We start from the raw sequence: 27463 nt of genomic DNA, 5'->3' as shown, positions 1-27463 counted from the left end.
TCAGACAGTCAAGGTCAAAACTGGACAAAAGTTAGACAAGACTCATCCAGCAGGTGCTTTTCCTCCCAATAAGGTATAAGACTCAGCCTTGGGACTTTTTTCTCATCCAGCATTATCTTCATGAAAAAATTCTTTGTAAAACTATAACTTTATTGTGCTTTGTAAAACCATGATGTAACTTGGCTTGACTGTGCAACTGTGAAGTCCTTTGTGTTTGTGTGTGAATTGGGTTTGGTATACATTATAGAAATAAAATCCTAAGCCCATTGAGAGAGATGCAGAAGCAGCTATGAGCTAACAAAGATCTCCTTTGTCCATTACTTTCTTATCAACTAATCTGTCCTTATCAGATTATTTGGAGATGTTAAATCGATCTCGAGACCCATTGCCTATTTTAGTCCCTTCAATTTCTTTTTCTTCTCCAATTGCAACTGCTACTGTTTCTAGTACAATATTAAATAATAGAGGTGATAATAGGCATGCTTGCTTCACTCTTGATCTTATTGGGAAGACTTCTAACTTGTTCCCATTGCAGATACTTGCTGATGGTTTTAAATATATACTGTTTATTATTTTGAGGAATGGCTCTTCTATTCCTGTGCTTTCTAGTGTTTTCAATAGGAATGGGTGTTGTATTTTGTCAGAGGCTTTTTCTGCATCTGTTGAGATAATCATGTGATTTTTGTTGGTTTGATTACTGATATGGTCAAGTATGTGGATGGCTTTCCTAATATTAAGCCATCCCTGCATTCCTGGTATAAATCCTACTTGGTCATAGTGGATAATCCTTGTGATAACTTGCTGTAGTCTTTTTGCTAGTATTTTATTTAAGATTTTTGCGTTTATGTTTATTAAGGAGATTGGTGTATAGTTTTCTTTCTCTGTTTTTGGTCTGCCTGGCTTTGGAATCAATACCATATTTGTGTCATAAAAAGAATTTGGTAAGGCTTCTTCTTTGCTTCTTTTGTCAAATAATTTTATTGTTGGGATTAGTTGTTCTTTAAATGTTTGATAGAATTGACTTGTGAATTCATCTGGCCCTGGGGATTTTTTCTCAGGAAATTCCTTTGTAAGAGGTAAAAGAGGTTTTGGTTAGGTGGATATTAAAAGGTTTAGTCGCCAGGTAATTGAAGAATTATCAGTCCCCAATTAAAGAATAACCTCAAGTCAAAATGGCCTTTATGGAAGTTTATTTACAAATGAGGAGAGGAAAAGAAAATCAGAAAATCAGAAAGAGGATAGGATAGGATAAGTAATCTAATGCACTAAGTAATTTGCTCTGGGCCCCCTTGTCCAACTCAGGCAGATGTAATTAGCCCTCAGTCGAAGGGGACTCAGCCTTGAGCCCAAGGTCGGATGGCCTAGGAGGAGATGAATGAATGGCCTAGGAGGAGATGAATGAAACAGGAGCTTTTAATCACACTCAGCATGTGTAGTTCTAAGGGAAAGATTTAAGAACAGTCTCACCAAGGTCTCAGGGGTCCCAGGTCCAGAACAAGAAGAACTCCTTCAGATCCAAGACACGAACCAGAAGAGAGAAGCTGAACTCAATGAACTCTCTTTTAAAGGGGCTTCTTTTGCGTCACTTCCTGAGCCTTCTTCCTAGTTTACATGCCCAATCACAACAGATGCTTTTCCTAGGACTACCCAGGAGACAGTAAATTCTGATTCGTCACTTACTTTAGCACATGTGGGTAACAGACCTCCCAACTTGTGAGTTAAGTGGAGTTGTTTACACTTTTGATGATTAGATTTGAGAATGGGCAAGGTAGATTTAATCTCATTATCACACCTTGATGGCTTGTTCAGATTCTTTTTCTGAGATGTGATTATTTAAGTATTCTATTTCCTCTTTTGTTAATCTAGGCAATTTATATTTTTGTAAATATTCACCCATTTTACCTAGATTGTCATATTTATTGCCATATAATTGGGCAAAATCTTTCTTAATAATTACCTTAATTTCCTCTTCATTAGAGGTGAAATCATTCTTTTCATCTTTCTTTTTTATTAGATTAACCAGTACTTTTATCTATGTTAAAGTATCAGCTCCTAGTCATATTTATTAGTTCAATAGTTCTTTTACTTTCAATTTTATTCGTTTCTCTTTTAATTTTTAGGATTTCTAATTTAGTTATCTGGGGATTTTTAATTTGTTCTTTTTCTAATTTTTAAAATTGCAAGCCCAATTCATTGATCCCCTTCCTCCCTTTTTTTGTTGATATATGCACTCAGGGATATAAATTTTCCCCAAGTACTGCTTTGGCTGTTTCCCATAGATTTTGATATGTTGTCTCCTCATCATTTTCTTTAATGAATTCCGTAATTGTTTCTATGATTTCCATTTTGACTCACCAGTTTCGAAAAATTAATATTTTCCAATTAATTTTAAATTTGCCTTTCCATGGACCCTTGTTAATTATAATTTTCATTGCATTATGAAAAATGGAAAAGTTTGCATTTATTATTTCTGCTTTTCTGCATTTGTTTGCAATATTCCTATGCCCTAGTACATATTCAGTCTTTGTATATGTACCATGGACTGCTGGGAAGGTATATTCCTTTTTATACCTGTTCAATTTTCTCCAGTTATCTATTAACTCTAATTTTTCTCACATATCATTCACTTCTCTTACTTCTTTCTTATTTATTTTTTAGTTTGATTTATCTAGTTCTGAAAGGAGAAGGTTGAGATCTCCCACTAGTAGGGTCTTATTATCTATTTCCTCCTTAAGCTCCTTTAGTTTCTCCTGTTGAAATCTAGATACTATACCATTTGGTGCATAAATGTTTAGTAATGATATTACTTCATTGTTTATAGTTCCTTTTAGTAAAATATAATTTCCTTCCTTATCTCTTTTAATCAGATCAGTTTCTACTTAGGTTTTGCTTGGTATCATGATTGTTACTCCTGCTTTTTTTACTTTAGATGTTGTATAATATCATGGTATTTTCTTGGCAAAGATGCTAGAGTGGTTGCCATTTTCTTCTTCAGTGGTTTAAGGTAAACTGAGATTAAGTGATTTGCCCAAGGCTTAGCTAGAGAGGGTCTGAGGTTGGATTTAAACTCAGATCTTTCTGACTCCTTAGTGCTCTATTGACTGAGGCACCTCACTGCCTCAAAGGAGGAGTATAAAGTAGGTTGCTATTGAAGAATTTGGTGTTTTGTGTGTTAGAGAATAATTAAGTTCTACTCCCTTCCTACAGGTGGGATGTGTATATTGGGGGCTGGAGATGGAAAATGGGGAGAGAAAAATTAGGGAAAGATACAAGTATAAGTGAGGTATAAAATATAAATTATTCAATAGGTTGTCTAGCCCTATTCCTAGGTGAGTGAAAAAATAGAAAGGCAGATTTGTAGTCCAGAGTTTTTATATTTAGCAACAAAAATGTTTATTGTTTAGTGAATATTTAAACATGGTGGTGACAGTGGAAAGAGCACTGGACTTGAGGTCAGAAGATTTGATTTGAGTCCCAACTGCACTGTTATTTGGGTAGTGTGAGGCCAATCAAGACTTAACTTGCCCAAGTCTCCAATTTGTCCTTTATAAGAGAATAATATATGTATTGTCTGCCATACTGAGTTGTGAAAATTAAATAATATTAATAAGTAAAGTTCTTTGTAATTTAAAAGTAATATATAAATATCATCTATTATTATTGGTACTTTAAGAAAATATAAGTAAGGTAATGGGGTCACCAGGGATATTGCAGTAAACTAAGTGGTTTGTGGGAACACACTCTAGGATTTATGAGAGACTGGACCAGGGTGAAGAGACCAGAGTTTACTGGATTTCCACAGGAATGGCAGTTGATCTTAACTGTCACCCAGCTTCCACTAGACCAGAGTATGGTAACAGGCTAACAAGGTAAAAGGGACTTAACAGCTTTAATTATGTTAGACTAAAAGGTAGGAAAGGATTTCTATACTTAAAATCTAAGGGATAAAACCACAGGGCAATGGGAGGACTTATTCTACTCTTATCTAAGTGATCTAAACTAACAGGGCCCAAGGAGCTGTAAATGGAGTCTCTGGGTTTCTGCCTCAAACCTGGAACCTGCCAGGCTTGAGTACAGCTTGTGGCTTTGGGATTCTCACTGCTATCCACTGATGATCTCTGGATGCCAGGAGTAAAGTTGTCTCAGGAACCAAGTAGTAAGGGTTCTGCTTGAAGCACTGTCCTCCAGTTTTCAAACTTCTCCTCCTCTCTTGGCTCTGTAGATTTGTCCTTTTCTTAGATGCCACACCACACAGGATCCTAGGGGAAATCAGGAAGCAGGGTGTCCTTTGCTCTGAGGTCTCCCAGGCTGGCAACAGTTTTGCCCACCACTAATGGAGTCCACACTCAGAGCATAGACAGACTTCCTCCTCCTTCATTCCAACCTGGAATTCCCAGGTCCAGCTCCTTCCTGCTAGGTACTTCCTAATCAATACATAATCAATACCTAATAACCAGCTAATCTAATCTTACTCATAACAGTACTAACAGCAAATAGCATAGTAATAACATTGTTTTTGTAATCACATCTAACCTACATGCAGAGAAAGAGGGATACTCTTAAAAAAAAACACAGTGAAAGAAAAAAACAAAGACAGCATTATTTGGTGTATTGGGGGTCCATTGCTCATACAAAAGCTGACTGCTATATGGCAAGAGGAAGTTATCTTCCAGGAGATCAAGGATACTTCCATTGTCCATCTTTATAAAGGTAATAGATTGTCCTTTGACAGTCACTATGAGATGTCTCCCTTATTCATTGTTTGCAATGATTAGAGACTTACCAGTCTCTAATAGACTGATCCTTCACCTGCAAGATGATATGAACACAGCCCCTAGATTCACAGTTCTTCAAAAAAGAGAGTTGAACAAAATTTCTCAATGATCAAACATTGATTCTTTTAATAATTTTGTCATGAGAAGAAGTAATCAAGAGCTGTGGCAGTAATATCCATATTCAGGAACATGAATTTTTCCCCAGAATGCCTCTTATTTTCACTGTCTTTCCTTGTGCTTTCATCTAGTTGGGTAAAAGTTTAACACATTTTTAAAAAAGTGTCACTGACTTTGGCAAGACCTACTGTAAGTCAGGAAAACTAGGCCACTAGAAGCTTTATACTGTCATTTGGGAACTAGTGAAGTATTTGAGTTATTTACTAAGCTTGATAAGTATCTAGTTGAAATATTTAGGAAGCTTAAATTAGGAAATTAGAAAAAACTGAGAAGAATGAGAGTAGCTTAAAAAACATGACATTTTCCACAGAAATAGGTCTGGCTCTTTTTATAACTACTTAAAAATATTTAAAGTACCCATGATTTAATTGGTGTTCAAGAATAGTGGGATGGTCCTGTGCTATCTTGGAAAGTAATGGATTTGGAGTGAGGAAATCCAGGAGTGAGGAAAATGACCAAAGTTCTGAATACTGAAGAAAAGTCAAGGGATATTCTCATCACTGAGAAAAGGTCATGCAGTTTAATAAGAAGCAAGACGTCACTGGTAGATGTTACTAACAAAATGAAGTACCACTTTTTCTCCAGTTCTCACCAATTTGAAAAACCTACAAAAGAGGAATTATGCATCAGAGGTAGAGCAATTATAGGTGTCTCTATAGGTCAAGAAAGTAAGAAGCCCAATTAGCTGAGAGCCTTATGAATTTTTTTATTTTAATATATTTGTCTATTCACATGTAGTGAAGTTGAGGTATAATAAGGTAGAACCATTCTTTATCTGGGCTGGTCCTTAGGTCACAGGTCAGAAATTGTCAGAAGTGTCAGAAATTGCCTAGTACACCCATTCTGTCCTCCTTCAAGCCAACAAAAGAAGAGGCCAACATTGACTCAGCCCAATCATAAGAGTTATGGAGGGACATGTATCATCAGGTAACTGTGGTGCTGCATGAAACCCAAAGAAAAGGGGATTAGCATCTAGCTGGGGCCATTTCTGTCCTCTCAGGAATTACTTTGGGCAAAGATTGAGATTAGTGAAAAGTGAATTCCTCCGTGTGCAAGGAGGCTGACATAGATTTAAGGTTCAGCCTCAGGGGCAAAATGACCATCAGAAGCTTAAGAACCAGAAAGTGATTGAGAGGGCATTACAAACAGAATAGATTTAACATTCAATGATGAAGGGAGAAAGAAAACTCAATTAAAAACCTAGAATTCAAGATAATAAATGAACAGGAAAGATTCTAAAATCAGAAGGGAAGATGATACCAAGACATCTAAAAGATTGCAAATGTCTTTAAATATTACAATGTAAAGGAAATGGAACCATCATCTGATAAATGTGAATTACTGCAGAATGTTCCTTAATGGTTTACATCTGGACCTTGAAAGAAAAATTTAGATGAGAACATATGGTACAATTTGAAGTCTACATAGCAGAAATATCAGTTTAGAAAATCTTGAGTTCTTGTTGGTATCTCTCTCCAAAGAAGCAGAAGAGCAAACAACAGATTGAGAATATAAATATACCAAAGTGAAGGATAATATGGAAGAAGATAAATAAACAATAATGTTATAAATAAGTATGACCTCTATACAAGCAAAACACCTTGATCTTGAAGTCAGGGTGTATAATATGATCAATATTTTTCAGCCAATCTGAAGGAAAACAAAGGGGCCAACTCTAAGTCACTCACAGGTTTTTTGAGAGAGATCAGTGTCCCATAGCAAAGTGGGGTCATTAGGTTTCCTCACACCTAAAGACAATTAAATGAGAGTTTCTCTTTTTTATATTCTGTAATCTATCCCCAAAACTTCTATCTCTCAACAATTATGTCAAGATAACTTTATAGTCTAGTTGTCTTTCAAATCCAAATATCTCTGTGTGTCATATATGGTCTGTTCGTATATGTCATATATGTATGTGTGTCATATATGGCCTATTCAGAGGGCTTCTACTTTGGAAAGCACAGGCCTTTTAAGTCATACCATATTGCAGAAATGCTGGCTTAGAAAGTTATAGCATAAAGAGAAAAATAGCTAAACGCACTGTATTAGTTTAGCTTAATAATGCCTTCTCTTTGCTTAATAACCTTAAAATATATTTACTATAATCCTTTTAATCACTAATCAATCATTATCTCAGATTAATCACTTCCTTTGGCTAGATGCTAATTCATTCTATCATCTGGGGTCTTATTTAAAGGGGTGAAGGGACTCATTCTCTTCAGTCTTTGATCTGATTCAAAGCAAAAAGCTCACTTTTTCCTGAGGATTATCATAATGTATGGGTGATGGAGGATGTTTACAGTAGTTTCCTTACATGGAATTCCTCCAAGGCTTGACACACAATCCGGAGGGGCATTCCCCTACTGAGATGCATCTATACAATTATTCATCTAAGACTGGAAAAATGGATACAACTTGTAGGGAATTGATTGCAATCACATGATGACTATACACAGAAAAAGCAATATTCTTATTGAAGCAGAGTGGAGAACATACGAAATTAAATTGACTTATTGGAGGGTCCTTGTCAGTTGACTCAGAGGCACAAAAGGGTCACAAAGTCAGAGAATCATAGCCAACAAAGACAATATTTTCACACATTAGACATGGTTAACTATTAAAAAAAAGTCCATAAGGAATGCTTGTAAAGATCTAGTAGCTTCAGGAGATGAGGTATGAATTGAAGATTCTTCTTAAATCTCCAGGCAGTAATTTTCTCATGTTTTCAGTAGTCAAGTAACATATATTTTGTCCTTTACAAATAAGGTGATCTTGAAGCAAATCTGAACAGTGTTTATAAATAAGTAAAAACAAAACAAAACAAAATGGACAACGTATATCTACAAGAGATGATTTCCAAGCTATTCTTCAGAATGGAACCTGCAAACTTGACACAGCATATGTTGACGATGTCTTGTCTCCTCTACTTTTTCCCATACAATGTCCTTTAAAAATGAAAAAAACTGGAATTGGATTCATTAGTCCTCACAGGCGCATCTTTAATTACTATGAGGTTATTGAAAGAGAAAGAGTATCAGTTAGAATTTAGACTTAGAAGTTAGAATTTAGACTTAGAAGTCAGCAATGCTTATTTACAATTGGACTGGATTGGAATAAAAGAATGTTATTGGTTTCTAAATAATATGAAATATGAAATAAAAGGACCTTAATGAAATAGACTATAATTGAATACTTACAGATAATCCAGTAATAGGGATATAAATTGGATCCAAAACCTTGATTGTACCTTGAAAAATCTTGTCAGGTAATGTGGAAGTTATCTCTGATACCTGTAGAACCAATTTACTTATCAAAGACAGTTAATCTAAAACAATTAGAATAGCAATTCACAGGTACCTTCAAAATAACTAAGATTCTAAAAATAATTACATCTACTTATGAGACTCTTAAAAACACCATTTCCTCTTAACCAGACTCATATCTGGGAGAACCAAGAAAAAGGATCCCACCAGGAAGGAATTTCTTTTTCAATATGAGGCTGATTTGCAAAAAAGCAAAGTATCATTCAAAAGCTTCTTTAACTCTCCAATGTCATTAATAATGTCATCTGATTGGTTAATGTATGAGCAACATGATTCATTAATAAGGGCACAAGCTCCTCTTTGAGCTGTTTTCAGTGCATCTAGTACCAGTCCATTTTCCAAAACCGTATGAGCAACTAAATTAATTTCAGTCTGCAACCTATGGATGGCACTTGAAGTATGTTGAATGCTGGCTGCAGTATCTTGCATAAGTTTCTGAAGCTCTGATGATAAAGTTCTTACTGAATCAATAACAGTAATAATTCCCAAATTAGGAATGACTACCCACAAAAATTTGTAACCTGGACTTCCACCTTGCTCAGCTACTGGATTGCTTCTTCCCAAGACGCCAAATCTTTTAATTATGTGCCACCATGCTCCCATATTTCTAGTAGAGGGCACAGAAACAAGACCTCTTAAATGGTTTCTCATAATTAAAGGTGGGATTAAATAAGCAATATGACATTTACCATACCATCCAGCAGGAAGGAATGAAAAGGCAACTCCTGCACAAGCATAAAATTGGCCTACAGTTAGTAATGCCCAAACAAGATTGAGAAAAGTTGAAGAATCTCATTCAAGGTTGTGTTGTAGTAATAGTGGCAAAATAAGCAGTAAAATTGTTACTAACCCATAGAGTTTTAGTGAAGGCACATATAAAGGCATTCAAATTCCTTTCAGATAGAATGCTAAAAGTCATATTGGAATTTATAATAGTTCCTAAAACAATGTAGTATGAGGAGTCATTTCTTAAAACATAAAAGGTAAGAGGCAGTGGTTGTAGTTCAGTCAAAGGTGTCTTATATTTGTTTAATGAAAATGCCCTTCTCCAGAACTGAAACAATTTTTCTTCTTCAAGCTTTTAAAAATGATTTCTAATGATTAACAAAAATATTTAGATTACTAGTCCAGTTAGGTTTATTTTGGTATATTGATATATTGATTCAAACCTATTTTTTTAGTCATACAGCTATTTAATTTTCCCTTAAGTTTTTATTGAATAATTATTCCATTATTCGATTGGTATTAGTGGAGAGATAATAAGTGAGGTGAGGCTGTAGAGAATCTCTTACCCAAAAAATCCTTATAGACTACTAAATTGCTAGTGGGCAAAGAGAAATAGGTCTAGGAGGAATAATGAATATACTATTAAAGGATTTCATAAAGGGAGCCATCTGGTGCACAAAGACAGGATGGTGTTCTTCTGTCTCTTGGCCTGGGCTGGCTGGAATGCAAGGGGCACTTGTCTTCACTATATCTAGGAGATTTTATTCATTTTAGGATATTAATACTCGGCTTAGGCTCTCATCTATAAGTAAGCTTCGAGTTGGTTAAATAATAACCAAGGCTACATGAAAGGTTTGTGATTTTCCAGGAGAAAAATCATTTCGTTCCTCTCATTTTACCTTCCCCACACATGTCTCCTGCTTTTCTCTGACTATCCTTTCCTACAAATTGTCATTAATAATGGCATCACTAACGACATTAATTTATTTACATAACAATAGAAATAAACAGGAAAAGAGGCAGTTTGTAAAGATTTACAGTTAGAGCAGGGCACTGCCAAATGCCACAACGTGAGATGACAAGGTTCGATAAAAGAGTAGTGACAATATGAGGAGGAGGAGGTATATCTGAGAGAGGCTGAAAAGGAGAAATGGACAGGTCTTGGCAACAGATTGGATATGAGGGTAAGAGGAAGGCAAGGATGACACACAGGTTTTTAGCCAGAAGGACTGGGGGCGGGATGGGGGGGGGATGCTATTGCCCTGTAATAGGGAAGTTGTGGGAGAAAGATAATGAGTTATAAGGGAATATAAAACAATATAATATAAGGAAAAAATAAGGAAAGTCAGAACATTTATTTGCTCTTATCCTGTGTATACTCTGGCTTTCAGAAGCAGGTAGCTATGGTCCCTCAGGATCCTGTCATACCCAAAGAGTTAAATAGGGTACATTTTGCATTTCACTTGCTTTGACTCAGTGTCTCCCTAGCTTTCTTTACCTCATTTTTAAGGGAACATTGACTAGGCTCCAGTTCCTTTCAAATACTTAACATAGGGACATAATCTCCCTTATAGCATTTCTTAACTCAATCCTACATAGCACTGGTCACATCAAATTCACATCCAAATATGGCATGATTCTGGGACCTGTCAGATGAGACCTTTACTCAGCTACTGCTAGATCAAAGTCTCCAAGTTTGTACCTGAAGAGGTTCTCTTTACTCCTTGAGGCAACAATGCTACACTGGCTCTAAAACTAAGCTCTTAGATCCTGGAATACTAGGATATTAATGTATCCTCTGACCTTTTGAAACTGAGTGAGCTGTGGATAAATCTGCTTCATTTATCTGGATTATATCACAAGTAAAATTCAAAAGTTTTATACTGTAGCACTTTTTCTCTGAGCAAGATAACATTTTACTAACAGGATGCTAACCTGTCAGTTAGAATTGGTCAATGACTGCCTCAATTTTAAGTCAAAGACCCCAAGCTAAAGACTTGATTTGTTTCTATAAGATTAGAACAAAGAACAGAGCAGGATAGGTGGCATCCTGGGGTTAAGGACAACATTGATTGGTTATTATAGCTGAGGCATGGACAACAATATGGTTGGTTGGAAGTAAGGGGCCAGCAACAGCTCCTGTGCTTCCTTCTTGTGACTAAAGAAGGTTCACTATGAGTCCACCTGTAAGGTTAAAAGATAGTGGTCCAGATTTCTTTGGATAACAAATCAAACATTCTTGAAGGATAAGTTGGTGGTATAAAACTACTAGACTACACTCCCTGGTATCTACCTGCATCCCCTAAGGATAACAGAATTTCTTGAAGCTGGAATACTAGTGATAAGTAAAGAGCATTGGATTTCTAAACTTAACTCATTACAGACCAGCTGACTTTCTATACTAAGTTCAAAGACAAATAAACATGACTGACTTTAGGCAGTTATAGGTTAAATCAATTAACTATGAATAGGCTCAATAAAAATAATATAGAATAAATTTAAACCTTTTATTTCCTCCTTTAATCAATGAGATATGTCTCTCATAGATCGCTTATCTATAAGTAAATTCTATAAAAATTTTAACAGTTATCAACTGCATGTAGTCAGAAGTTTTTTCAGTATGCTTTGGAATAGTCTCTAACACAGCAACTAATCCAAAATTTAAAATTATAGGAAACATTCAGCAAAGGCCTATTCACCAATAGTAGTTTCTCTGCAGCAAAGTGAAGCAAAAGGAGGGATTAAACCAGGACTCACCCAAAGGAGATAGTTGTGTACAGTTTTCCTGACCAGGCAATAGAAGAATAACAAGACAGTGATATAAAGACAAGATAGATTAAACATAGCATAAGCCATAGTAAGAATATCTAAGACTATGAACTAAATTTAGAGGGAAGATTTGCATATCTCCGAGTAACTAAGAAAACTCTGTAAGCATAGATATGGTGTAACAAAAGCCAAAATAATGATCATCAATAGTAACCAACATCAAATCTCCTTATATCCTAGTGATTCAGTACCACTGTCATTTAATTTCATCTTGAATCCCAAATGTAGCTGTCTGATCTAGAAATATATTCTCTTGGATATTTTGGCCTTTTTTGAGGGTAGCTCTGAAGGGGACTCCTTCAGTAGCTTTGCTTCTCTGGTTCCATTGTAGATTCTTAGGTGTTCCTATTAAAAAAGCTTACAAGACCTTAAAATAAAACAAAGGATGTCTCTGATTTTAACCTTACTAATTAATACATTTATATCTTTGTCTAATAATTCTCTGCATCATTGACAGATTATTCCTATGATTTTTTGGAAATGTTTCAAGAACTTTGTATTATACATGAATTCATAACAAGCAGATGAGAAGCCCAAATACTTATATGCTTAGTTGTTTAGAATATGAAAATGACTAATTTTAGATCAAAAACAGTAAGAGAGGTGCTGAAGTACTGGAACAAAATTCATTATATATTTTTAAAATCACAGCTCAACTTGCCATGATCAGAGAGATTTGCTATGAAAGCAAGAAGGGACATGATTATAATATCATCAATTCTGGTCCTCCAGGCCTATGCCTAGGAGCACAGAATGACCCAGTATAGGTATAATAGAATAAAGCATCCTTAGTTCTGTTTGATTTCAGCAAAAATTTATCTCATTTATAGGGTATCATAGTCGGGCTCAGGATTTACCAATTGGGAGACATTCCTTTTAAAAAATTAAGTTATAGTGGGGAAAACAAGTCAAGGGGATCCTACCTTGGCCATGTCAGGGTTGTCCTTGAGCAGGGATGCATTTTTTTTTCCTCGTGTGTGTATGTATGTGTGTGTGTATCTGTGTCTCCTGGCCAATTTTTGTTGCTGAATAATTTATTGCAACGATATGAGTTATAACTGTGCCAAGTCCTGAGAGTGATTAGTGAAACTTGCTATTTGAAGTGAAATTTCCTGGGACTGTTATCTGATACTATTCTAAAACTGATTTCAGGTGATTGTCTGATTGCTTATTAAGTCAGTAATCCACCATTTAAGGAAAATACCACAAGTTGTTCACAGGGAACATTTGAGAACTGCTATGGGTAGATGTCTATTTTTGGGAAAGTTCAAGGGGATGATCTTTTTCCATAGAAATACAGTCATCCCTCGCTATATGGCGTTCACTTATTGCAGCTTCACTGTATTGCGGGTTTAAAAAAAAAATCTAATTCTGTATTGCGGAGTTTTTGCTATATCGTGGGATTTTACAGATGAATACTGTACTGGTATAGTACTTCACTGGTGAGTACCCATATAGAATTATATATGTTGTTAAAATTATGTAGGTTTAAGAGTATAGGAAGTGTTTAAGAGCATATGAAGTGTTTAAAAGAATGTAGGAAAGGTTAATAAAAGTGTGGGAAAGGTTTATAGGAGAGTGGGAAGGGTTTATAAAGCATTAAAATACAATGACCCCTCACGGTTGTTACACTCCAGAGACCCCTGTGATAAGTGAAAATCCATGAAGTAGCAGGAGAGCAGAGTGATGCTACAGTCACAGAGCCAATTAGAGCCCAAGATACAGAACACAGCACTGTGGTTGGTTGCCTTTCATTCCATCAGTCAGTAGGGTGCCATGTACAATCTCACATTTGGCAAACTGCATTTCTGTTGTGTACAGTATAGTATTCATTTGCAAAATCCTGAGATATAATGAAAACTGCACAATATAGAATTAGATTTAAAAAATAAAACAACACACCCATGATAGTGAAGTCGCAATAAGTGAACTGCTATACAGCAAGGGACTACTGTATGTATAAATAATAAAATAAATATAATGCTGCTACTTTGCAGATTTTCACCTATCATGGGGGTCTCTGGAACATAGCTCCTGCAATAGGTGAGGGATCACTGTAACACAAAGCATATTTTCCAGATAAGTTTCATGTTCATTCAAGTTACTCCCTCAAATAAGCTTCTCTTTTGTAGGAAGGAAACAAGACAATCCTTAAAAATTAAAATATATAATCCATTACAAAAATGGGTTGGGGGCTTATTTTCTTCTTGTCAAAAGTCTAAAATCTACCCCAATTAATATCCATACCCAAATTGGGGAGTTTAATATAATTTATAGTAAAATTTCTAAATCCAAAATATCCACCAATTTGAAAACTTCTTTCTATACTTAACTTTAATTTGTAAAACTCCCAAGTATGTAATTAGATGTTAGAATAAAATTTATTTACTTTTTGGTTGTCCCCTGATTTATACAAAATTTCTCTTTTGGGGGAGCCATGAAAGAGTTTTTAAGTACTAGATTTCTTTAAAATGTAAGCTCCCCCCGTTTTTTTATCTTGAAATGATACCATCTCCAAATTAGTTTCTTTCTAATCAACAAAATGACTTTTCTCTCTTAATTCTGAAACAATAAATCTGTCAGTAGATAGGCGAAGAGTGATATGAGACTTGAGTATTATTTTCCCTGTACTTTTACAATTATATTTAAATTCTAAAGAATGTTAACTCAAAATTCACTAGACTAGTTCAGCAATTATAAAACCATTCAAACCACAATTTGGAAATTCACAATAGAGACCTTGCATTTTAGTCACAAACTTTCTAATTAGTTTATAAAGTCATAAAATCCTGCATAGTGAGGAAAAGATCACATCCCTCAGTCTCCTGCCTCCTGCTTTCCTACTAACTTGGCATAAAGTAATATAGACAGATAAAATAAACACAGGTACAAAACACACACACACACACACACACACACACACACACACACAAGGTAGTGTCTATGGTGTTTCCTTACTAATTCTAATGTGAGGCTTTAAAGTACCTTCTCTAGCTAGAAAAGTTAAAGAATGTCACTATTCCCAATATGTTCTCAAGATGTCTCCAGAGATTATGCTATCTCATACTCCCCAGGTTGATTATACCAGAGGGAGAAAAATATAGAAATCAATTTGATCTATATCTTTGTATATCTCCCTAGAACCTTGTACCAGGTATGATATTTTCCTAGGCCCCTCTATCCCCCAAGCAAGGAAAGTCCATAGCTTCAAAGCACTTCAGCGGCTATAGTAGGACATCAAGACATCCTCTGCCTTTCAAGCTCAAAGAACATCGGAAGCCTTCCTTCCTTGAAGGCTCAGAGCCCAAGTATAAAAATTCCTTCCAGAGGATATATAGCTCAGTCCTTTTTGGAGAGATCTTCTTTGAGAGATGAATTCTCTATGAAGGACAGTCTGGGAAATATACCCAGATTTTAAATATTGCCTATTTTTTTTCAAAATCACTGTTGCAAATATTAATGCAAATAAGACGTGCAACATAAACACAAAAGAAAAACATACAAAATCGTTCCCAAATTATCACACTGAACACAAATAGCACTCCAAACAGACAGATGAAACACAACAAAGATTGTCTATCTTAAGACTGGAGGCAAAATGATAGAATTTGAGGTGAAGGGGAATGCCAGATGTCTGCCTATAGTCCTCCAAGAGAAATCCCCCCTTCCACATGAAAAGAATCTTACAAGGGAGTGCTAAAGAAGAAGGGAGTGGGGTTCTACAGAGGGGTTAAGGGGAACCAGTTACTCCCCTGATCCCACAGCTGCCACCAAAACTGTTGCGAGTAAAACTCAATGAAGGAAGACTGAGGCCGCATTCCTTCTGAGTAAGATAACATTTTATTAACAGGATGCTAAGCTGCCAGTAAGAACTGACCAATGGTTCTGCTTAAGTGTTAAGCCCCAAGATGAAGAATTACCTCATTTTTTATAAGGTTAGAACAAAGAACAGAGCACTGTGGATGGTATTATGGGGTTAAGAACAGTAATCACTGGTTACATAGCTGAGTCATGGAGAACAACATGATTGGTTGAAAATTGGAAATAAGGGGCCAGAAACACCCTCTCTCTGCTTCCCTCCTGTGACTAAGAAAAGTTCATCATTTGAGTCCACCTGTAAGGTTAGAAGATAGTGGTCCAGATTTCTTTGATTAGCAAACCAAACATTCTTGAAGGATAGTTTAGTGGTATAAAACTACTAGACCATACTCCCAGGTATCCACCTGCATCCCCCAAGGATAACAGAATTCCTTGAGGCTAGATTAAAAGAGTGATAAGTAAGAGCACTGGATTTCTAAACTTAACTCATATACCAGCTGAATTTCTGCACTAATTTCAGACAAAGAAACATGACTGACTTAGTTACAGGTTAAAATCAATTAACTGTAATAGATGAAAAATGATACAGAATTATTTCTCTTAGTGAGAAAGGAAAAAAGGGGGAAAAAGAGCTCCTTACAGTTTTTTTTTTCTAGAGGTTTTAAATAAAAAAGTCACTGGTCTCCCAAGAGTAAATGAAGTAAAATAGGGAACAACTGGTGCATTTTTTAATATACACAAAGAACCTCCACTTCACAATGTAATTAGCTGAACAAAATGAGTTATATCTATACATTCTCAAGCCTCTAAAGCATTTCTTTTACATGGAATGATTCTGAGAAGTGACTCCTTAACTTCTGTATGGAGAGATGCTACTCTGGGTACTCTGCATATATGCTAGATCCCTGTTAATACTCCTTTGATTGAGTCACAGGAGAAAGATATCATCACTAAAAAGCAGTTGGGTCATCTCACCAAAATTGTTTTGATCAGCACAGAACCCACTGATCAAAATCTCTGTCCCGGATCAACTACATTATTAACCATAGCAGAAATACCTGCAGCAGAACATTTTGGAATAGAGGTTCTATAGACCCCCAAAGTATCTGTTGATAAGTTTTTGGAGGTTCCTGAACTTTGTTGAAAAAAAAAAGAATTCTTTTTCTTTATAAGCCTATAAATTTTATTTTATGCATTTAAAAACATCGTTTTGAGAAGGGGGAACTGTAGTCTTCACCAAGCTGCCAAAGAGCTCCACAATATAAAAAGGGCTTGTTTTAGAGAGCCTATAGGGAAAAATAGAGGATCACAAATCTAAAGGCTCGTTTAAAGTGCTCAGTTTGGGGACAGCTGGGTGGCCAGAGAATTGAAAGCCAGGCCTAGAGAGAGGAAGTCCTAGATTCAAAATTGGCCTCAGATACTTCCTAGCTATGTAACCCTGGGAAAGTCACTTAACCCTCATTGCCTAGCCCTTACTACTCTTTTTACTTGGAACCAGTACGTAGTATTGATTCTAAGATGGAAGGTAAGGGTTTTTAAAAATTTTAATAATATTAATAATAAAATAATTAATAATAAAAATAATAAAGTGCTCAATTTGATGGTGGAGGATAGATCATTATTTGTTTTAGTCACAGTATAGTCATATTAATCTTGGACTCCCTTTTTTCCAGATGCCAAACAGACCAACACCCTTGTTGGATTGGAAATAACATTCTGTATCAGGCCAGAAGTTTATGCCCAGATTGAAGGGGATTTCTGACACAATGGGGAAGAAGTCCTCTGATCCCAGGAATAAAATATGATGATAAATATAATACTAAGATATTCCTTTCCCTTGTCATGATTTTTATATTCTAGTGACTACCCTGTAATTAAAGTACTATATAGTTACCTTTCTATAGGCAAATAGATGATTATGCATGTTTTGAGTTATCAGATAGTGGGTTTAGGACAGAGAAGAGAAAAAAGAAACTCTTTCTTTGAAAGGCAAAGTGTAACGATTAAAAATGATAAAGGCTGATATTATAAGAGAAATTAATATTTTAATTGCCATGGCCATGTTGGTAAAATATATATGACTACGCCTGACTATCCTTAAAAATGCCTCCTGTCTTTATCTCCACCCATCTTCCTCCTCCTCTCGCACGCCAGAGAGCCCACTCAGGTAGCAAAGAGAGAGTGTCTCAAGGCCGCCCTCCGAATTTAAGTCAAGCTCAACGTTGGTTCCTGTTCTCTGACCTAATCACGTCAGGAACTGGAAACCCACTGGATCACGGGGAATGTAGTCTCAAAGTTCCCCACATGTCCACAGGAAGTTTATAAGATACTTTTAAATGGTACCTCCCTGAATTCCAAACACACAAAAGAAGCTAACACTTCTACCAAGAAGGGTATGTTTAGATATGGGAATATGTTCCTCCCAAAAAGCAATATCTCATCACCAGGACATTGTAATATTTAACATTCAAATAAAGGGCAATTGCATAATTGAGTTTTGTACCATGTTAATTTTTTTTTTGGTTCCCCTAGACATGGCTTCTCTTTTGAAGACTTCATCTCTTTCTCTAAGGAAAAAACTACTACACCAAACTGGCTTTCCACTGTACAACAGTTCTCATGGTTTCCATGAGGAAAATGTCAAACAGAAACTTCAGCAGTTTGCTGGTGGATCCATTGACCTTCAGAAGGAAGACTGTGGCATTGGCATTCTCACTCTTAACAACCCAGATAAAAGGAATGCATTCTCAGGTATTAGTGATTTCCTTCTCCTAGTTGAAGATAAATAGAATATGAGACATTACTTTAAAGTGTAAAGGGCACTAGTTTTTAGAGTCAGTGGACCAACGCTCAAGTGTTTCCTCTGTTACAACTGTGTGACTTTAAGCAAATCCTTTCTGGGCCTCAGAGGCTTCCTTATATGTAAAGTGAAAGAATTAGACTAAATGGCCCCAAATACCCCTTTCTTAAACTCTACATTTACTGTATTATAATCTTATGAGTATTTGTCATTTGATTGAGTGATCCAAAATTCCACCTTGTTCTTTGAACTTCTCTTGCTTCTGTTTTGATAAATACATTATATTCATAGATCAGTGATATACAAATGGTCATAGGCTTTATTTTTTTCCCTATGGTGATAAAAAAAAAACAAACTTATACTGACTTCTTTCCAGCACTGAGTATACATTTCAGAACTGACTTTAAAATGGTTCAGGGAATGAAAAGTAATGTTACTAGACTAAGAAAAACATAATTAGAAAGGTGAATCTATGGTAGAGAAGCCTCATTATACTTTTCAAATGCAAGAGGTGATTTATTACTACCTCCTGTTCTGAATTATATACTTTCCTGATTCATTGCATTTATTGGTTGATTTAATCACAAAATGTTTATTTTGATCAAATATTTATTTCATTTCAACTATTAGAATATAGGAACCTTTGACAAAAGAGACTATGTTTATAGGATCTTGGATTTTGATGGGGAAGGGACTTTAGAAGCCATCTATTTTAATCCTCTCAACTTACAGATAAGGCCCAAAGAGGTTAAGTGAATTGCCCAAGAACACAGAGGTATGGACAATTTCAGTGTAACACTTGGTATTAATCTCTTATCCCTCCCTTTAATTTTTTAAATTCCTTCATCCATTGTAAAGAATAGGGGATAGTGAAACTTATATAAGACCTTCAAGATAATTTAATCCAACTTCTTTACAGATGGGGAAAGAAAGTAAGGTTCAGAGGTTAATTGATTTACTAAATAGGTCATGAATCTAGTAAAGTCTGAGAAGGGATTTAAATTCAAGTCCTCCCTGGACTCCATGTCTAGTACTGTATTACATCATGCTAAACACCAAGTACACAATTATTCATCCTTATGAAAAGCCAGTGAATATCTGTTCTCACAGACTTGTAATTACAAAATAAAGTCATAGTTAACAAAAAGAAAACTTAAAAAATTTCAGTTTCTGAAGTGGACTAGTCAGGCAGAGAAAATCTGCATCATTAATGGGGCGTTTACAGGTGGTATGAATTAAGCAATGGCTAGAGTAAATTTTGGCACCTATTATTCCAAATTCCTGTTTTAATTTATCACTTTGTTATAATCCTTTATTGGCTCCCAAGGCAGTTTCCTGGGTAAAGGAAAAATGAGAATTTATCATATTGAGAACACTGAACATGGAAAGTTAACAAAGACTTTTAGCATAAGCATATCCAAAAGATAAATTTTCAGAGCTCCTGGTGGGAACTACAGTTTTAATTTTTTTTTTTTTTTTAAATCTTCCTGCAACTTCCTTTACATTCTTTTAGAGACCTAGGAAAGAGTTTTGGTCTCACTAAATCTTCTTGTCTTTACCCTAGTTTCTTTTTTTTAACCATTCCCACAAACATAATTTCTCCCTTTTCTGAATGAAAATTATGTCACCACTCATTTTAACACTTAATCATATGCTGCTTTGCATTGTTTTGTAACTATTTCATATGGTATGTAAATCCCATTAAAGCTTTTGTATCTCCACACAATCCAATACCATTCTATTCCATATAGACAGTAGAGATCTGGAATGTGCTTGCTAATTTTGTAAGTTTTTATTTTTATTTTCCTAGTTTTTTCCCCCCTTTTAATAACAGGAGTTATGATGCTACAGCTTCTAGAAAGAGTGATTGAACTTGAAAACTGGAAAGAAGGGAAAGGCCTGATTGTCCGTGGGGCAAAAAACACTTTCTGCTCAGGATCTGACTTGAATGCTGTGAAAGCTCTGGCAACCCCACAGGTCAGTGGTCATGTAAATTGCATCTTTAGGTCTTGATATACCTATTGAAATATAAAATCATTGATTTGGAACTGAAATGGATAATCTAGTGAAATCTGCTTACTTTACAGATGAGGAAACTGACTTGTAGAGAGAGTTAAATGACTTGTCCAAAGTCACAAAGTAGCAAGTGATAGAAGTAAAATTCAAACTTAGATCCCCAGATGTCAAAACCAGTACAGCCTTCATCCTTGGTTTAAATTTTCTTTTATAAAAGAGAGAGCTAGCATTATTCTTAATAGTATGCTACTATGGCCCTTAAGAAGGCAATCTTCGATAAATCTTCCAGAAATCTGTATTGTTACCTTGAATGACAGGGAGATTAATGTATGAGAAGCAAATAGCTTTTTAGAGAAAACATCAAAAGTTTTGGATTCAATAATATAAAATTAATTGGCTTTAATCTGCTCTTGCTTATGTCAGGAAAACAATATTCAAATGCATGATCATTAGATTTCTAGGTTTATTTGTGTTTATATTTTCCTTCAGAAACCTTTTGAACCAGAGTATTTGTTTTATTTTTTTTTAATTTAATTAGAATCTAGTATAAATAGTGGGAAGTACTAAAAAAGAATATAGCTAGACTTAAAAAGGCAGCAAAAAGCATAAACTATTTAGGAGGTAGGACATCAATAAATCCTGATAAGAGATTCTTTCCATAGTTACTCCACGAGAATCTTACTAAATCATACATAAAAATAATTTTTAACCTTTAAAAAATTTTTTTGAGCCAAATTCTTGCCTTCCCCTCTCCATGAGACAGCAAACAATCTGATATTGATTTTACATATACAATAATGTAAATCATTTTTCCATAGTAGTCATTTTATGGAAGAGAACTCAAACAGAAAAAAATGAAATGAAATAGTATGTTTCAGTCTGAATTCAGACTCCGTTGGTTATTTCTCTGGAGACAGATGACATTTTTCATTATGAGTCCACTGAATTGCTAAGAATAGCTAAGTCTTTCACAATTGTTTATCATATGATATTGCTATTACTGTGTTCTCCTAGTGCCACTCACTTCATTTGCTTTAGTTTGTGATGAATGAAATTCTCTGGAGACTGCAGTTTCCAGCCAAAAAATAGATTTTTAGTTATATGATATTATTTTATTTAAAGGCCACTCAAGATTTCTAAACTAGCCAATGAACTCCCTACACAGTCTGAGTAGGTAGGGTCTACCTGAGAGACTTGAGAAAAAAGGAAGCAAAAACTCTACTTCCTGTCCTGAAAGCTAATATATGGACCTCATGATGTAATCATCCAGTCCTTCCCCAGCACATCTTAAGAGATTTCTCACTGGACAATAGCCACACAGGAAATGAACTTGAGACTTCCTACCAGCTAGTGGCCTAGACACTCTTAATAAGTGGCTTCAGCTTCCCAGTATGCCATCTGTCTAGTTGATTGAATACTTCACCACCCAAGAGAATTCTTGTTTATAGATAAACAAGGAGAAGATCTCCACCTGGCCAGTTTTACATATTGACAAAAAAAAAAGGGAGGAAAGGAAAGAAAGCTTGAGCTCCAGCTCTGAAATCAAAATGTTTAAATTTTAAATGTAAATTTAAATTTAAAAATCAAAAGGCATTCTTTAAGAGGTGGACCACAAAAGGGTACAAAAATTAATATTAACTTACCACAGGTTCATATAGGGCTTTCTAGGCTCTTCTGAATCATCCTTTTCTTCATTTCTTTTTTTTTTTAAACCTTTACCTTCCACTTAGAATTAATACTATGTATTGGTTCTAAGGCAGATAAGTGGTAAGGGCTAGGCAATGGGAGTTAAGTTACATGCCTAGGGTCACACAGCTAGGAAGTATCTGAGGCCAAATTTGAACCCAGGACCTCTGTCTCTAGGCCTGACTCTTAATCAACTAAGCTACCTGGTTACCCATCATTTCTTTTATCACTATATTATTCCTTTACAAGTTATCACAATCATATAACACAATTTTTTTAGCCATTCCCCCAGTTGATGTAATGTCCTCAATTTCCAATTCTCTGCTACCACGAAAAATGGTGCTATAAATATTTTTGTACACATGGGTCCTTTTCCCTACAAAAGAAAAGTTTTAAGAATGTCATATCAAAATAATAGATAGTAGATGAAACTTTATACAAAGATTCTGAACATTAACCATGTAATTAAATTATTCAAAAATAAAGTTAATTTATTTCCTTGATATAGCTAGCTTTTTAAAAAATCTAACTTAAGAATTCAAATGGGCAATGGCCTAGTCTTCATGCAATTTTCAAAGCCATTTATTTAAAAAAAAAGTTTTAAAAACAAGTTCCCAGCTTCAGTAAATCTAGTTGGAAAAAAATTTTTAAAGTAGAATAAATCTCTTCTCTAAGGAGTCATGATAAAATTTAAATACTCAAAGAACAGCATATTTAAGAAAATCAGGGTAGTGATATTTGTATAAGCATAAAATATGAAGACATTTGTCACTGAAATTTTAAAATAATCTGAACTACAAACTGACATGGACATATACTGTAGTTCAAGCCCAAGAAGCTTAGTCCTCTATATTGTTAAATCAAGAAAAAAATGGTTGCAATCTATATAAGGAATGGCTAGCCTTGATCTCCTCCTTAAATTGAGGTTCTGGGAGAAACCATCCAATCAGAAGGAGAGGTCATAGGGAGTGAGGGTCTTTCCAATATATGTCAAGCAGTTGGGGATACAGGACCAAATCTCTGAGATGAAACTGAGACTAAATATATAAACTTGTGAGTTTTCTACATAGAAAGGTAAACTGACAGAAATTTTTGAGGTAACCAACTAAAAGATTATAAAAGGAGGAGATAAATAACAGAACCTTACAGTACACCCACAGTTAGGGGCTTGATGTGGATGATAAGCTACCAAAGGAGAAAGAAAAAAATGGTTTTGACTATAGAAAAGCAACGGAAGATTGATGTCTCAAACCAGAGAAGAAAGTATTTAGGAAGAGGTGGTCAACATTATCAAATATAATAGGTAGAATGAAAACTGAGAAAAGACCAATAGATTTGTCGATTAAGGGGTTATCAGTAATTTTGGAGGAAAAAAAAACTATTTCAGTTGAGTGATGAAATTAGAAACAAATTACAATAGGTTGAATGAGGTAGCAGTGAGGTATTTTTTTTTTTTTGAGAAATTTAGCTGAGAAAAGAAAGACGTAGATATATTACATATAGATTTGTATACATGTATATCATCATATGGTGGTAGAATGAAGGGATGGTTATATATAACGAAGATGGTTTTTAAGGTTTGAGGAAACTTGATCATATTTAAAAGCAGCAGTTAAGGAACTAGATGAAGCGTGGTTAAAAATTTGAGGGAGATGAGGATGATTGAAGATACAGTCTATTGGTTGGAATGATATCTAATACTTATGTAAAAGGGTTGGTCTTTGCAAGGGGAAAGGACTACCTTTTTGTCAGAGTCTGGGAAAAATAGGAAAGAATGAAGAATGATGATGTCATTGGGTTTTGCAATGAAGAGAATGGAAAAAGAGGGAGTTCCTGTGGAATAGTCTCAGTTTTATCAGTAAAATAAGAGGCAGGGTGTCCCTCAGTTTGAGAGGTGGGGTTGGATGGGTAGAGATATGAGAGTCTTGAGGAAGAAAGAAGATAGATTCTTTAGAGAATGAATTAAAGAAGCATTTCAAGTATATCAGAAATTATACAAAATAGAATGTGTTAAAGTATTAATGTTTATTTCATTTTCCTAGTATAATTGTGTCAAAGTAATGAGTATAAATGTATAGAATACTTAACTTATTTAAAATAGCTTCCTGACTCTTAAGACTCAGAAATGTTTACAAGATGCAGCTGTAAGGTCTGAATGAGGCTGTTCTACCCCAACTAAGAACTCTGAAATTGTTAACATGACCATATAAATAGTCTCTCTGTAAAAGAAGCTTTTCTTTCTGTAGTAAACACTCTGTTCTTTTTAGTCACAAATGTATCACTGAATTATTTGCTTATTTGGTGAAATTGTGTTAGATTCTCTGCCCTGAAGATGAGATAGCTGAAACATATAATAGTTTAGATAGAATGGATTAAAATCCAAGTAAGTTCTGATAAAATGTTCTAATATGCTTATTAAATATTTTTTGATTATGATTATGTTGTTGACCATGTTTCTTTTTTAAGTTTTTAGTAGAGAGATAATTGAATATCTTGTCATAGCATAAAATATAACTTTTATTAGGCTTATATTTTTTTATAAAGGGTTTTTACAAAAATCCTTTATTTTATTTTACAAAGGCTTCCCCTCCCCAGATTATTTAAATGTAAGAAAGAATGGCTGAGTTCTAATACTTTTTATTTGAAGAGTGAGCAGTGTGTGTGTATGTATATATATGTGTGTGTATATATAATTTTATTTTTTTATTACAGAAGTTTTAAAAAAGCAAGTTTTAAGAAAGTTGATTTAGTTCTAATACTGCTTGTTCAAAGAGTAGTATGGCATCTGATGGTGTTATAGAAGGTAGATAATCCTTGGTTGAATAGAAGGTACAGAGATAGGTCAAAAAAGAACTAGAGAAAATATGGATTGTGCTATTTTGATTTTATCCATAACTATAAATAAATATTTTTTTGAGACAAGTGGTGTCATACAGCCATCAAAATACACAGTTTTTTTGTGCATTGATTTAACACTTTGGAGACACAGGGAGAGGAAAATACATTTTTGTAGAGTTTTCTGTAACCTAGAGGTGAATCAACTATATTTGGAAATTTGATTCAAGTCTAATAAATTAAAGATGCATAATGTTTTTTGACAACTTAGAACCTTCATACCTATAGTTCAGGAAAACTTTTTTTTTTCTTTTTAACTTTTTTTAAAGAAAAAAGTCAAAAGGTCTGTTTGGCAGTACCTCCTTCCTCTAGCCACAAGAAGTGAAATCTAAAATAATCAACATATAGGATATAGTTGTTTATAGATGTGGAAGTTATGTCAGAATTAGTTACTTTTCGTCAGGCAGACCAGAAATTAGTTAAAGCAATTGTCAAAAATGAAAGCAAATTAGAAGAAAGCATAAAGATGACACTATACAATTTAACATTCTCAGCCTGACTTATTTAAATGAACTCTGGATGTTAAAAAAATGGGAAATGGAAAACACCAAATATATTAAACTTGATTTTCCCTATTTCTCATAAAAGTTTTACTGATACAAACCATAACATTATAGCAACAAGGAAGTAAAAAAATCCAAGAAATTATTTAGTTAGCAAACAAATACCTGTTTGGCAGGTAGGTGGTATATGGGAGAGAGTTTAGATTTAGAATGCTTTTCCTAAAGCACAGGCCTGACCAGCTCACTCTTCCCTATTCATGTTGAAATAAAAATCCTTCCAAGATGGGTGGGAGATGATAACCACCCACCTAGGGAACTATCTAGGCCAGTAAAGCATAAAACCCTTGGGCAATTAAAAAAACAAGTTTATTTGATAGTTGGAGTAAGGGAAACTAGTAGGCACAATTCTAACACTATTAAAATCTAGGGTCCACCCAACTTCTCAGCACCTCACCAGAGGATGGCCTTCTGGTCTTCTCTGGGCCCTGCCTACAGCTCCCTGCTCTTATCTAAGATCCTCAAAGCTATTTAACTATCCTATCTTACTAATTAGTTTGCATTCTCTAAAAAAAGTTAAAGGACTCACTGACTTAACTAACGCCTGGGGTTGTTCCTAAGGATACCCAGAGTTCTAGATGACCAAACTGGGTTTTACCTTAGCCAAATGGATTTCTGACAGATGGATCTCAGGCAGATGAAATTCTCTAATACCAGGAATCATTAATCTTTCCACAAAATTAGGATTTCCCAGGAATACTAGAGAAACAAGCTCCTTACCAGCTCAGTAAGAAGCTAGATATAGAGTGCAGTTAATTTCCAGTAAAAACTCCCAAGATCCTTTTCTTCTTGTCAGAATCTTCTCCCAGGACGTGTATCCAAATTTTCCTCTTTTTCTCTTAAAAACAATCCACACTTTCCCCTCTATCGCTTAACATTTATCCTTACAATACATTCCATTAGTTTTTTTTTTTTTTAAACCCTTACCTTCTGCCTTAGAACCAATACTGTGTATTGGCTCCAAGGCAGAAGAGTGGTAAGGGTAGGCAATGGGGGTCAAGTGACTTGCCCAGGGTCACACAGCTGGGAAGTGTCTGAGGCCAGATTTGAACCTAGGACCTCCCATCTTTAGGCCTAGCTCTCAATCCACTGAGCAACCCAGCTATTCCACCCTCCCCCCATTAGTTACCTCTAACACCAGGGCAGATAGGCGGCACAGTGGACAAAGCCCCAGGCCTGGAGTCAGGAAAACTCATCTTCCTTAGTTTAAATATGGCCTCAGATATTTAGTAGCTGAGTGTTCCTGGGCAAGTCACTTAACCCTGTTTACCTCAGTTTCCTCCTCTGTAAAATGAACTGGAGAAGGAAATGACCAACATTCCAATATCTTTGCTAAGGAAAACCCAAAAGGGGTCACAAAGAGCCAAACATAACTGAACAACAATAAACCTTGAACATCAAATATAAACTTCTCTTTTGGCTTTTAAAATTCCTCATTTCATGCTGGAGGGGATGTGGCAAAATTGGGACATTAATGCATTGCTGGTGGAGCTGTGAACTGATCCGGCCATTCTGGCTGGCAATTTGGAATCACGCTCAAAGGGCTATAAAAGAATGCCTGCCCTTTGATCCAGCCATACCATTGCTGGGTTTGTACCCCAAAGAGATCATAGATAAACAGACTTGTACGAAAATATTCATAGCTGCGCTTTTTGTGGTGGCAACAAACTGGAAAAGGAGGGTATGCCCTTCAATTGGGGAATGGCTGAACAAACTGTGGTATATGCGGGTGATGGAATACTATTGTGCTAAAAGGAATAATAAACTGGAGAAGTTCCAGGCGAACTGGAGAGACCTCCTGGAACTGATGCAGAGCGAAAGGAGCAGAGCCAGAAGAACTCTGTACACAGAGACTGA

General features: G+C 35.3%; 1 protein-coding gene across 2 annotated transcripts in view; it reads left to right on the top strand.

The window, feature by feature from the left end:
• Positions 1-27463, top strand: part of ECHDC1 (ethylmalonyl-CoA decarboxylase 1) — a 72735-nt gene that overhangs the window by 4941 nt on the left and 40331 nt on the right. For both annotated transcript variants that reach the window (XM_044676942.1, XM_044676943.1), the window contains exons 2-3: positions 18182-18400; positions 20284-20426. In XM_044676942.1, coding sequence (XP_044532877.1) covers positions 18182-18400; positions 20284-20426 — 362 coding nt within the window. The remainder of the gene's footprint in view (positions 1-18181; positions 18401-20283; positions 20427-27463) is intronic.

This window comes from Gracilinanus agilis, chromosome 4 (genome assembly GCF_016433145.1).
Source record: "Gracilinanus agilis isolate LMUSP501 chromosome 4, AgileGrace, whole genome shotgun sequence".
Classification (NCBI taxonomy): domain Eukaryota; kingdom Metazoa; phylum Chordata; class Mammalia; order Didelphimorphia; family Didelphidae; genus Gracilinanus; species Gracilinanus agilis.
Note: the sequence above shows the minus strand (reverse complement) of the source record. Positions and strands in the feature narration are given on the sequence as shown.